Source organism: Lichenostomus cassidix, chromosome Z, assembly GCF_008360975.1.
Source record: "Lichenostomus cassidix isolate B80296 chromosome Z, HeHo_3.0, whole genome shotgun sequence".
Classification (NCBI taxonomy): domain Eukaryota; kingdom Metazoa; phylum Chordata; class Aves; order Passeriformes; family Meliphagidae; genus Lichenostomus; species Lichenostomus cassidix.
Window position 1 is genome coordinate 7161909 of NC_139511.1, and position 14310 is coordinate 7176218.

General features: G+C 37.4%; 1 protein-coding gene across 5 annotated transcripts in view; it reads right to left on the reverse strand.

Moving 5' to 3' along the window:
- APC (APC regulator of Wnt signaling pathway) overlaps nucleotides 1-14310 on the reverse strand; it is an 88656-nt gene that overhangs the window by 39141 nt on the left and 35205 nt on the right. For all 5 annotated transcript variants that reach the window (XM_085043494.1, XM_085043497.1, XM_085043496.1 and 2 more), the window contains exon 3: nucleotides 921-1005. In XM_085043494.1, coding sequence (XP_084899620.1) covers nucleotides 921-1005 — 85 coding nt within the window. The remainder of the gene's footprint in view (nucleotides 1-920; nucleotides 1006-14310) is intronic.

The following is a 14310-nucleotide window of genomic DNA, read 5'->3' on the forward strand; positions in this document are numbered from 1 at the left end:
ATTTCTATCTTAATTTCTTACTTCCTGAACAAATCCATGGGGTTTTTTTATGGAAACATTTTGCATGGAAATGTAGCGAAGATACTTCGAATGAAAACAATGGACATGGTAGACTTGGAGAACAGCAGCCATGTCAGCAGATGGCCAAACTGCAATCCTGGCAATCAGAGCAGAATCCCCAATCGAGCCTGCCTGCCTCTTTCCCAGAGGACTTAAGAAACGGGCAGTTTCGCATAAACACCATGTGAATTACCTTGTGGCCCACTTCCTAACAATTTATTTTCCGGAGATCATGCAGATGCTTCACCATCATGTAAGAGATGAGTGCTCTGTTCATCACAGGGCTCTTAAATGTAGACATTCCCTTTGAAATTTCTGGGTCAGTGACAGGCATAATGGATGTATACAGGGAGTTAGTGGTCTGGGCTTGCTTTGCACGTCCCATACAATGGGATGGTACACATTCCAGCATGTGCTATAGGGAAGGGGCCATCAATTTGCAGCACGACAGAAGCAATTCCAATAATACGACACGGAGAGGGCAGGACATACAAACAAGTTTATAACATTGGTGGAATTACACCTACTTTAAGTTATACGTATTTTTTTTGAAGAACGAAATGCAAGTTATATCAAATGCAATTCATATGAAGTCCTAGAGTAACAGCAGCAAAAGGATAAAAGGACAAGGTTTGGTGGTAAGTTTTTTCTTTTTCTTTTTTTTTTTTTTTGTTTGCTTATTTGTTTGTTTTTGAGAATGTGTCTTAAAATGTGTAGCAAAAATGTTTAGGCACTGAGACTATGCCTAATCATCAAGGTCAGCATTGGAAGGATGATGCAAAAGATTTGGAAAATTTTATCTCAAATTAAAAAGAATGGAGAAAGAAATGAATGTACTTATAACAAAATTCTAGATTTACCTTTAAGTCGTTCCAGTAAGTCAATTTGTCCAGAAGATGTCATTGCCTCATCTTCAATACTTCCTTGTAGCTGTTTCAGTACCTCCTGCAAGAAATTAAGCTTGATTAAAAAATCCTTACAATAACAACCCACAGGGTAAACATATCCTATCTTGCCCTAAAGTGTACAGTCATGTAACAGCTGCTGAGACACTGATGTAAATAATATTTCATGTGAGCGGTGATGAAGTGTCATAATTTTAATTGCCACCAAATCCATTTTGCAGTGTTCTCCCCAGCACTGTCATGATGTAAAGTATAAAGGATATCCTGGGTAACTCAACCTATATGGCAGTTCAATCTACTGAACTATTTGTAAATTCTCAAAGCAAATACCAGCTATTTTGAATTAAGAGATGGAGAAATGTAAGCACAGAGAAATCAGTCAGTCTTGTGAAAATAAGTTTTGGCTATGTAACTAACAGAAAAGTATCTTGAACAGAAGTAATCCCAGGATTTGTTTTCTTTGAGGCTTTAGCACCACCGTAAACCAGCAAGAAGAATCATGTTATTCTTACTACAAAAGCTACCATTACCATGCCTGGGAGCAAAAGATTTAGGTTTCCTTCATGGCATCTATTATTTGTATTATTACTACGTCTATTATGACCACCACCAGGCCTACAATAAAGAAATTTAGACTCCTTCATGCAGCTGAAGCTTGAAACCCAAGAATACTGCCCTGTGCTATTGAAACTATGTATGGCAGAATTATACAGCTAAATGAATATAGTTCTGATGCACAAAAAAAATCATAGTAAACAATGACTATTACACTAAAGGGGCCTGTAAGCCCCTAGGTCCCAAATGCTCAGTGGCCTAAATTCAGGTAGAAAATTAAATGCAAGTTGGTGTGTGGCTAGCACAGGTCTTTCTCGTGAGAACATTCCGCTGTGATTTATAAACAAAGATAAAGTCTGGATGTGTTTCAAACAGTGTCTCGAGATTTGGACAGCTCAGGCCTGGCCAACTAGGCCTAGGGGGAGGTTTCTAGCTGACCAATCTGGGCGACGTCTGAAAAGTCTATATATATATGGAAATCAAAATAATAAACTCTCTTTCTTGCCACGCTGAGACCTGGGGTCTTTTCTCTGCTAGCGGCTCAACAGCGACATTGGTGAAAGTCGTCTCAGTATTATCATGACAGATGCATCAATCCAAGAACAAATAAAGACTGGCTACAAGGCAAAAAGCCCTTACTGGAATTTAATGTATCATTTTTCATATTGTGGCACACAAAATATTTTTAGAAGCAGAAATAGTCAGGACATGAAAGCAATTCTGAATAATGAAAGGTACGCTGTAATTTTGATCCATAGACTCTGCACACAGGATTGTACTTCTGTTCAGACCTGAAAACGAATGAATTCTAGACAATTTAAGAAGATGTCCATATCAAAGTTTTGCTCTTTTAAGAGTGGAGCATACCTTACTGTCAATATTGATGGGTTTTGCAACTTATACAGAAGGTACCTTTTAAATGAATTTTTCTCTTTTCAAGAGAAAAAGCATGTCATCTACAAAAAGTCAAGATATTATTTAAGCACCACAGTGATGATGAGCTTTTCAGTACTCAAAGTGCTGCTCCTCAAAAAAAAAAAAAAAAAAAAAAAAAAAAAAAGTAGAGTAAAAGGATTTTGGGTACAGAACTGGGCAGTACTCTGGAGAAATAATCTCAAGCCCTAGACTCAGACCAAATGGTATCAAGACCAGCCGCTGCAGCCCCCAACATGCTGCTCTAGGAAGGAGAATTCTGCAGTGCAGACACCCACATTTCCAGTTTACTGATGGAGTCAAGGTGTTTGTCCACATTCATGTCTTACTTTGGACCAGTTTGATGCCAGCCTTCCATCTGCCCACAACAGCTGTACCCAGATTCGCATCATAGGTACCTTGGAGCATGAACAGAATTCCTTTAGGATCAAGTGAAGCCAGCAGTTACACTCCAGACTGCTAATGGGTATTCAATCCATAGGACCAGGCTGAAATTAGCCCAACAACAAAACACCCGAAACATATATTGTATGTGCGTTGGGTCCTGAACAAAACTGACCTACAGATCTGCTCTTACTGCACTGCCTGCTAATGTCAGTTTTGCCTTGAGGATCCAGCCTAGGGTGATAAAATCTGTACTCTTGGAAAGACATCTTCCCTCTGCTTGTGCTATTAAGTACGTTCAAGGCCACCTGCCATCAGCAATTTGGCCCAGACATCTCTATACGTAACATCTGCCTTGTCAGCAAAGGCAGAGAAACAACTGATGTGGTTTTTCAAAGAAAGGCTCCTGCAGTGTCTGATGCAAGGGCAGATCTGCAGACAACAGTCTTAGCCTAAAGCCTAAAAGGGCAATGTGGATACATGGAGTAGTCTTGAGAATTTTGCAGGCTTACTGGAGACCTGTCAACTCAGATAGATTTAGAAATAACTAATGAATCACTTTGCTCTCTCTCTAACCCCAACTCAAAATCCCCCCTCTCCTTCCACTCCCTTTTTAGAAGCCTCTCTCCTAGAATATGTGGCACATCTGCTATTTCAGTATGTTTAGGATACTTTCCTATGTAAAGAGTCCTTCTGATATGAAAAGCTAAGTGGAACTACCATCAACTTTTCCTGCCCTACCAAATTACATGACTGAGATGTCCAGGCAGCAAGGGTCTGCTCTTTTGAAAGACTGGCAACAGTTAAACATTAGCATACTGGATCACCTTGCTCAATTTTCTGTTTCAATTCATTAACTTATATTTTAACTTCTGGTTTCTGTATTAGCCCCCTTTTCCCCCCAACAGCACATGCTTTTTTTTCCAAGGTAGCTTTTCTGTATTTTTCTACGTTTTGTTTCTACAATGCCATTGTTACAGTGGCAACACCATCATGAGGCTATGACACCAACTTCAAACTTCACCACACTACACTTCAAAATCTAAGCTGACAATTCAACAGGCAGATGAATAAAGGAAACAAAAGTTAGAGAAGGAGATGCAAGCCCTGGGCCACGTACTGGTGGAAAAGGAGGCTCTGTGCTTAAATGACAAGTTAGGGAATTCACAATTTTACTTGAATAAGAATCAGAGAAATTTTCTGCAATAATCGTTCAGGAGGAAGCATGGCAAGTTCTCCTTTACTGTGCTAATGAAAATACTTATTTATTTACTACTTATAATCCAGGATTCAACACTAATGCTGTTTACATACATACAGTGCTTTGAAATAGTACTTTTCTGCAATGTCTTTATATTAAATTTGATACCATGTTTGCTAAAGCATAAAATAGTCTCCAAGGTTCAATTAGTATATTTTTAGTTATGTAAGTTTCAATAAGCATATTAGTAGTTGTTTACAGCATTATTCTAAGCAAATTCTTTACTGACTTAGCAGTGACTTACTGAAAAGGTATACAAATGTAAGTCTGTAAGGAAAGGCTGCAAGGTATCTTTCTGTTCTTTTAAAGAATGAAGTCAAATTATTTTAATGGTCACTTAGGTATAACCTAGTTTATCTTCTCGTGTGCAGAAGTAGAAAAGAATGCTTCTGGAAATGGAGCAGGCCCTAAGACTCATCATCATTTAAAAGGGTTTCTGTCTTCACATTCTCTGGACTGTGAAGTACTGCAAAATTGCCAATTTTTTGTTTGGTTGGTTGGGTGTTTTTGTTTGGACTCTGTGAATATAATCCTGACGTAAAACCTACTTTATGAACAATTAAATAAAAGAGATCAGATATATTAGCATGTAACTGCACAACTATTGTAAAGAAAAGCACCTTAACTAGCAGTACGTACACTCAGCCAAGTGTTCTTGTTAATAAAATGGTTTAAGGACTGTGAATTTACTCAAGCTGGTAATAAAAAAAGAGGAATAATGCTAACAATGGCAGACTCAAAATCCCAAGGAGTTAAGATTTCAGGTGTATTTAATTTTTGAGAACTGTATGTAAAAATATTAATATTCAGGAATATTTCAAAATATGGTATATATAGAAAGACACGTTGATGACAATTCAGGTATTTGGTCTTCTGCAAACACTACTCTCCTCCCCCACATTTAAACAGTAAGCTTTATTCCTTGTATTCACTTTTGTCAAAGTTACATGTATTCTGTGATGGCCAAAATACATGAAAATCACACTAAAAATTAAATATATGAAATTCCTGGATGGAGCACACCAGATATACTCACAGGCCAGTTATGTGGGCTACCACTGCATTTACAATATTAGAGTATAAAACCGGGTTTAATTGCACAAATACAGAAAGTGTTCACAACTTCAGAGAGCAATCCAGCATCTATCTTTGCACCATATAGGGCAGGAACAGGCATATTGAATGAAAAAGAAATTATGCTTAATCAAATCAGCACTATGTTTACATTACAGTATTTCTGACAGCATTTGTACTCACATTTTTAACCTAGTATGCTGAAAATGTAACATAAAAGTTCTAAATTGAAAGTAATTTTTGACCTCCAACAGAGCTGAACAGTGTTTCAATTATTATTTTGAAGGGCAGAAAAAAGATAACATGTACTAAAAGAACATCACTCAAATTTCACAAAATTATTAAATGTCAGAACCAGGACAGACATCAGAATACTATTTTTTAAACATTTTTAGAGATAGCAGAAACTTGAGTTCAAGGTTTTATATGACCTGTCACAACTACATGAACCTGACAGTGCCTTAATTCTGTCATACATGGTACAGCATTCACAGGGGCTGACTGAGTGCTTGGAAGGAGCTCTTTGCTCCTACACTTTTTGGTGAATTATGCTGCTACTTAATCAGGCCTGATGGGAGCCGTTCTAATTGCCCCAAGTGCCAAGCACTGCTCAGCCCTGTAACCAGGTCCAGATAATAACACCAACAATGACAGCACTGCCAACTGAGGTGGAACACTGGGGCTAACTCAACTTTCAACCTTGCAGAAAGAGGAAAGCATTTCTTATGTGAAATGATGTTGTTCATTTTAATTTCCAACAATGTCACTTTCCAAAAGAAAAACATTCACCCGGTGCCACCATGCTCCGGAACTGTCACATGCTGTAACCACTTACAGAAGACAGTACTAAGTTTTTAGTGCAAGCACACCATCAGGTCAACTAAAGTTATCTGATTTTATGCTCAGAAAGAGGGTTGTCTAAAGCAATGGCATTAACTATATATATATAGATATATATCACCAACTCAATTTCACCTAAACTCTAAAAAAAAAAAGTAAGCAAATATTTTTTTCATTTTTCCAGCCAATTTGGATCCTGGTAGAATGTTTAGAATTGCAAAGATCTAAAAATATTGGTAATTCCAAAATCATAAAATGACACAAAACCCCAACAATATAGTGCCACTGCTGCTTCTCCACAGATTAAATAAATTCACTGATATTTTAAATATCTGTATTTGTAGGATGCTAAACTACTTTTATAACCACATTTTTATTCATGTCAGCTTAAAAAGATGCCTGACTGCATTAGTTGTGCAGTCACTGAAGTATTCCCCAGATTTCCAGAACTTTCCAGAATTCATCACTTGATTCAATTTGTAAGAATCAGTTTAGCTTATGACAGTTTCTTCCACTTACACATTAGAATTTATTGAATGACCAATACACATTATCATTTTCAAAATTACTTCTGTTTCCTCAGGATCTAACCACTGCTGTGCTATCCCCTGCATATCTATCATGCTACCAGTATTCTTCTTCCCTGTGTCACTACTCTGATGTGACAGTCTTCTTTATGTGCCTTAAGAACAACACCACCTCTTCCCTCCTGGAAGGCTGGAAAGCATGGGGCACCACAAAAAAACATTCTGCACATGCAAAAATCCAATTAAGAGCAAGGAATTAATCTTAGAATGAAGATGCAGGCTCACATTAGGGGTAAAAAAATTAAAAGAACATATAATGTTTCCTGTAATTACAATTTTCTCTTTCAAAACTTCAAAAGTTCAAGTGCTTACACGCTGGGAAAGGATGTGTGGAAATTAAATGGAAACCAAGCAGATATTAAAAGGAAAACACTGGATGAATGCACACAGCACAAGTTATAGAAGCTGACAACTTAGCACCTATTTCACAAATATTAACACAGGCAAGGAACACAACTGCTGAATCAATGTCTTTTCTCCCCACTTGTTCATCAAACTAGGCATTTGCTAAAAAAAAGGAAAATAATTTCACTCTTAGGACCAGCTATTATCACATGCAGTAAGGCTGTTTGCATAGGCAATTAAATAAAGCAAATATGAAAAAATCAGAAAGCTAGCATGGATACTCAAAGAACAAAACTAGGTAAGCAATATTCTGTCCTTTTTTATCACACTTGTGCAGAATGGGATGAATTCAAAGCTCAGAGGCTCCCACTGAGAGCAGCTCCCACCTGCTGTGCAAGTGCCTGAATGGCCAACCTTTTGGAAGGGGCCTGACTTTCAAAGTGTCAGATACTCTGCTATTCTTACGTTTTCAATGTTCTCCCTTAATAAGCAGGTAAAACATTGGATTTCTATAGCTATCTGTTTCACAGGTAACAGAGTAATGTTTTAAAATCTGTGTTATTTCAGAATACAAAACACAATGTGGTACACTGAAAACAAACTACACTTTATTATTGAACCAAAATATTTTGATAGCTTGTACTAAATATAATTGGATTTTGAGCACTGTCTGTTCAGTGCTGCCTGAGGTGTGTATCTCACAATTCTCACTTAATTCTTCCCTACTAGCTTGGCTGTCCAAAGACAGTGCTTCTGACGGGGACTGTGGTTGTGCAATTTCCAGAAGGTACGTGACCCACTCATAGGGAGACCACGGTCATTTAAAGAGACAGTTTGGCTAAGAAATCCAGCTCACAGAAGATGGAGTATTAGTTTACTTTTAATACTGTGAAAAAAACAGTAAAAGGTATCTTCTAGTACAAAAAAGTTCAATTCTTCTTGCAGACTCAATTTCTATTAAGGAGTATATACTTCAAGAGAAATATACTTCACTCACTACACAACACTATATGCCTGAAAATATGGATTAAAAAACGTCCTTTGCAGAGGTAAATGAGAAATTATGTTATACAAGCCTATATTTTCATCCATACTGGGAGCATTGAGCATGCTGAGGTTGGAAGGTTTTTTTGTAGAATAGGTTAAATTGTATTATAGGATGTATGGACCAGCTGGCGAAATCAGGATGGCATCATCTGCCTGTCATCTCCTTAACATTTTAGTTTGCACAACCAAATAAAATGCATTTTCAGTCTTCTTTTGTTGGGTTGGTTTTTTTTGTTTGATTGTTGGGTTTTGTTTTTTTGTTTTGTTTTGTTTTTTTAAATCTAAAAATGAAAAAGAGTAAAAATAAACTCAATTGTGTAAATTATGAGAGGTTTTTTAATAGTTTATCTCAAACACAAATTATGTTACTGCTACAAGCAAAGAACAGATCCGGTGGTCAAATTCATTGCAATTGATACAAACACGAATTGCACATAAATATTATTACTTTATGCTTTTGATTCCCTGATTCCCTCACATAGCTTCCTTCTCAAAAGCAGGAAACTTATTACACAAACTCCTCACTCGTTACTTCATCTTTAGCTGCCCTTCAAAGCACTTCCAAATCCTTGTACACTTCCCTTTATTGATGGCTGGAATTTATGTTCCTGCCTAAAAGCTAAAAAGGAACAACAAAATTCAGTGAAGTATCAGAGAAATCAAGACAAAGCGCCTCCTGTGTGACAGACAGCGTATGGATTAAAACATGCTTTAAAAGAACTTTAAGTTTAGAAAAGGAAAACAAGCACTGTTAAGACAGCAAAGCCTGCAGTACCATACAAATAACTCCTAAGTGCCAGGAGTACAAAAGTGTTTAAAAAAACCCAAACCCCTTAACTTTGGCCACATCAGCCATAATGCTGAAAAATCAGCCAGACAAAATGAAGTTGACTCATTAGAGTTGGCTGGAAGCTGCATGGAAACAATGCCAGGACAAGGGCAGATTCAACACAGGCACCACTTTCTGAGGTACACTACTTGCATAGCAATGAGCAAATGAAGAGTGTGCTAGAAGGTTCTCATCACTTGGTGACACAAAGGCTAATAAAGGAGCGAAAATTTATGTTCAACTGCTTCAAGTAGCAAGCAAAAAAAAAGTTTCTTTCACTACAGTCTGTATCCAGGTAAACAGGATTCTTCTCCAAAAAGCTGCAAGCTAGGCATGCACAGGCCGAGAATGATGGGAAACAAGCAAATGCCAGAACTGAAGGATGCAGTAAAAGTGGTAATGTGTCTGCAACCTTGCAGCAGCAGAGTACAGACATTACAGGATGATCACAGATTCACTGTATCACTGTATCCCTTAGGCTGGGAAAAATCTTCACGATCAGCCATTAAACCCATCACTGGGTTAGTCCTACACTAAACCATGTCCCTAAGTGCCACAGCTAGATGTCCTTTAAATACCTCCAGGGATGGTGACTCCACCACTGCCCTTGGCAGCCTGTTCCCATGCTTGACAACTGCTTCAGCAAAGGCATTTTTTATAATATCCAATCTAAACCTCCCTGGGCCATTTCCTCTTAGCATGTTGCTTGTTACTTAGGAGAAAGAACCTACCCCAATTCACTATAACCTCCTGTCAGGAAGCTGTAGACAGTGAGAAGGTCCCTCGAGCATCATTTGCTCCAGGCTGAGCCCCTGCAGCTTCCTCAGCTGCTCCTCATATGACATATGCTCCAGACAAGAGTCAAGAACAGAATGGAGAGCAAACACCATCCTCTCAACACTGAGACTGACCAAACATCTTTCCAAACCACCCTCCTTCCTCTCCAACAGCAGGAACCTAGTGAGGATACAGGAACAAAACCTACTGTTCATTTCTCTTATATGTATTCTGCCCAGCATCCCTCTGGCGTTGGCGTGCAGACTTCCTGAAACCACATCTCCAGCCATCCTACCTCCCATGGCAAACACATGATACAAAACAAGCTTTGTTTTGTTTGTTTTCCACATGCTATCTCACAATGTTATTTGATGCCCTTAGATCTGGTACTCAGGAAGACTACTAATTCCGTAACAATTCTCCTCATGACATTTGCGATCTTTTAGAGCTCAACAATCTTCTTCCTATCCTGTCCCTCTCTTTTTCCTGTTTCTCCACCTGGAAAGTCACATTTTACTGAATCATGTCACTTAAGGAAGATTTTCAGACCACTTGATTTTTTTGGCAACTAATATAAATTCTATTAGGTCCTTCCTGAGGAGATTTATTAAAACAGAACATATTACTCATATTCTGGATCAGCATGTGTCCATCCTGACACAATTATGACAGTTTTGCTTCCCTATTTATGTCCAGTAATTCCCAATATCAGACCAACTTTCTGGATCCAAACTAAGCACTAACCTGATCCTTTACAGAAAAGCCTGTTTATTTTTCAGATCTTTAGAGTATCTCCAATACCTCTTTCAATGCTGTTCCCATATTAATTCAGAAACCTTCATGGCATACATAGAGTTAAGACTGTGTTCTAGAAACCATGATTTTCTGCGCTTTGGAACATGGAATTTTATTAGCCATGCATTCAGTTCACTCACTCAATACCACAAGAGTCTTCTGCAACTGTTCACACTCCTGTGTTCATTTTTACCACCATGAAAATCATCAGTCAAACTTTTCTAGCTCACTCTTTCTTTCCACACAAATTATGAATATGTTGAAAAGAAATACAACTAATGTCAGAAATCTCACTAGGATACTACTGGGGTTTACTAAAGTAAAAAAAAAAAAAAAAAAAAAGACTATTCTGCACTTCATTTTCTACCTTTAAGTCGAAAAATCCTCAAAGAACCTTCTTAAATCAACTTGGGCTCTTCAAGAGCCTTTATTGAGGGAAATTACTGAACTCATTTTAGAAAAACAAGCAGACCCATCAGTGCCAAAATTGTTTGCTGCCTAGTCAACGATTCCCCCCAGAGAACTCATATTTGTGAGCTACATTTCTCCCTAAGAAAGAAAGGTTAACTCTTTACCCACTATTAAGTCTGCTCTGAACTGTGGTTTCTGGTATTACCATTACAAATTCAAATTTGCAGGTCTGTAGCTCAGCTTTTCCTAAACTTTTTACTTAGAAAGTAATACACAGTCACACCTGCCATCTTCTGCAACTTGCATGATGAGATGCCGAGGCCACTTTAAAATGAATCTTGATCACAGTATCTTGATCTTTTTCTGACAATCACAAGTGATTGTTTACAACCAGCAGGTCTTAAACGTGTAAAGAATCCTAAAGGGATATTGCATACACACAGAGGGTAGGCAATGCAGGTGTCTGTCTAGTGGAAGAGCAAAAAAGTAAGGAACTGAACTTTCTTCACTTGAATTCTGCAATTTGACAGAGTATCATTACATTTAGCAGACAACAAATAAACAACACAGAAGGAAGCAAGTGGAAGCATGCTGGTGAAGAATCTCAAGAGCTCAGGGGGGATCTAACAGAGCTCTAAGTGATCTCTCTTCAGCAGAAAGGCAGTGTAGAATATACAGAAGAGAAACTAAGACTATGAAGCAAAATTTGCAGAACTGCTGCAAGGAGAGAAACTCCCACAGAGGAACTTCAGGATTCCTGAACAGACAAGAAATTACTGGCTGACAAACTGATAAAGATTTTTGCCAGAAGGGAAATAATTTGCATGACTACAAGTTTAAGCGTAAAGATCTCATGATCACTCAAGTAAATGATTTCTCTATTTCTTAGGCTGTAGTTTGCTTTCTTTAAAGCCAGAGCGATCACACCTCAATCTTCCCAACTGATGAAGAGAAGGTAAAAGAGGTCATAATTCACAACTGACAGTTCAGCAATTCCACACTCAGGTTACTTTTGAACACTTGTGTGAATATAATTAATTTTTGATTTTTCACTGTATCTCTTTCATGCATTTATTCACTAGGATTTTTGTTGATAATTAAAAATTTGAGACAGGACCACGGAGTCTCAGCATAGTAGGGAAATATCCTCAAGTTCTGTATGACCAGTTACTGTGGAGATATCATAGCACTAGTTTTGGTCCATATGCAACTATAATCCACTATGTTCTATCTGACTTGACCTCAGCAGAAGTAACAACATACCAGGTAACTCAGATCACTCAAGATACCAGATTTTGGCACCCAGTTCTAGAAAAAATGCTAATACTCTAATGTGCAAGAGGATACACTAAGAAATTTGTATTATACTACATTCAAGATTTAAATATAACATCTCCAGTTATACTGAAGTTTGGTTACTACATGTAGTCTGCTCACTAATAGCACTTCCAGATCAAATGTAACTATTTAAACATACTTTAACATTTTCTTCTGCATGGTTTGCTTTCATAGCTTAACACAATTTTTCAACTGCGTTCTTCTATATATGCCTTGTTGAAACACTTCACCATGTGCCATGCCAACCAAAAACCTTTTCTCTGAAGATGAAATGAAAAAAGGAAAATGCAGGATGCAGCTAAAAGCACTCTCCCCTGCACAGAGATGGAAAAGTGATGTTAGCTGAAACAGTAAGTAGTCCCAGCAAAATGCATAATTTCTGGTACCTTAGAAGAAAAACAGCTGTTAGATTTCTGAACGTGCTATTGCAAACATGGGTACCTGTCAAATGTATTTATCTACGACCTACTAGAGGAACCACACACACTGACAGATGCACACTACATGCGCATATAGCAAACGACAATATGTTGGGTGGTTTGTATGAGAAGTCTCCATGAATATGTTGGGTTTCAAATTCTCATCTGCAAGCACGTGGCTTACCACAGCACACTGAACCAAACGCTGTTATGCCCATTATAAAAATATCTCTTACCATCTTCTATGCTTTACAATGAGGATCAATAAACATCGATGGTCAGAGACAGCGGATCACAAGAAGACAGGTTTTCAAGGTTAAATATCAATAAGTGGTGGCTAAGCAGACTGTAATGCCATAAAATGAGGTTTGTCAATTTAAAAGAAAATGTGATCACCTGCTTACCTGATCAGGGAGATATCCGATAAAAGCAATTAATCATTCCTAAAGAGAGCATTGTCCAGCAGATATTTAAAATAAAACACTGACATTTTGTCAAGGGGGATAATGGGTACAAACAGTATCTGAAATATTACTCCTAAAAAGGGCGTGACTAAGCCATGGGTATACCTGATGTAAAAGATCGGCACTTCTTAAAATTTTTTTTTTAAATTCTTATGACTTAGAGATCACAAAGTGCTGCTTCCAGTCAAAACACTGCAAGACAGTTAAGTTAGTTTCTGGAGCATTCTGAACACCAATCTTCTGTTTTTACAGACAAACATAGGCTAATACGGTCCAATCTGCAAACAGCACGTTTTCCAGAGTGCCTCATTTTAAAATGAAACAAACAAGCTCCTGTAGCTGCAAAGTTGCTAACTTGCTGGTCAATCTGCTATTCCTGATAATGATTTGTATATTCATCCTTTCCGACAAGGTATAAAAAGGTAATAAAAAGGTATAATGGGAAGTTGAATTTGCAGACAAAACAAAATGCAACTTAATCATATTTAGTTATAAAAGTACACTTGTATTCTAATTAAGATATAAGCTTTCTCACAATTTTTACAAAGCTGTCATGACAGAAACAAGATGAAAACCGGGCACTGTGGCATCTTCTTTAGCTTAGTTTTTACCTTTAATTCTGCTAATTTGAATCTTAATTCACCAGCATCACAAAGTATGAACAACACTGCAACTAATCTGGGATATTATACCATAGAGACTTAATATTCCTTTTGCTACCACATTAAATTACCATAGCTTAATATCTTACAAACACATTCAAAATAAAAGTCCTCAAAACAAAACATCTTCATTCTTGCTTTTCCATTTAGTGAAAATATATTTCAATCCAACATAATAGCATCATGAGGTTTATGGCCCCACTATCTAATTAGCAGAAGAAACTTACAAATACCATCAATGTCAAAAACAAATCACTCTCTGGATCTGCAATGGATGCGCTAGTAATGAGCTCTTTAGGACTTCGTCTTTTAAACATTTATTCCTTCAAACACATGAACTAAATAAAACCAAAAAATACCCACCCCAGAAAATTATTAAAACCAAAACGTTTATATGAAGAAAATGTTCTGCCAAAGCACAACCCGCCACAAAACATCAATTTTCTCACAATTTTCTGACAAGATTTTAACCCTTACCGTGTTTCTCTACACTGTATATTTATCTGGTTAGAACACTTCTCAAAATAAAAAATCTGAATCACTTCTAGCAACAGTTTTCTATTTTATTTTTGATACATGTGGACACAGTAGAGAAGACATTGAATAAACTGGAAAGTCATATGT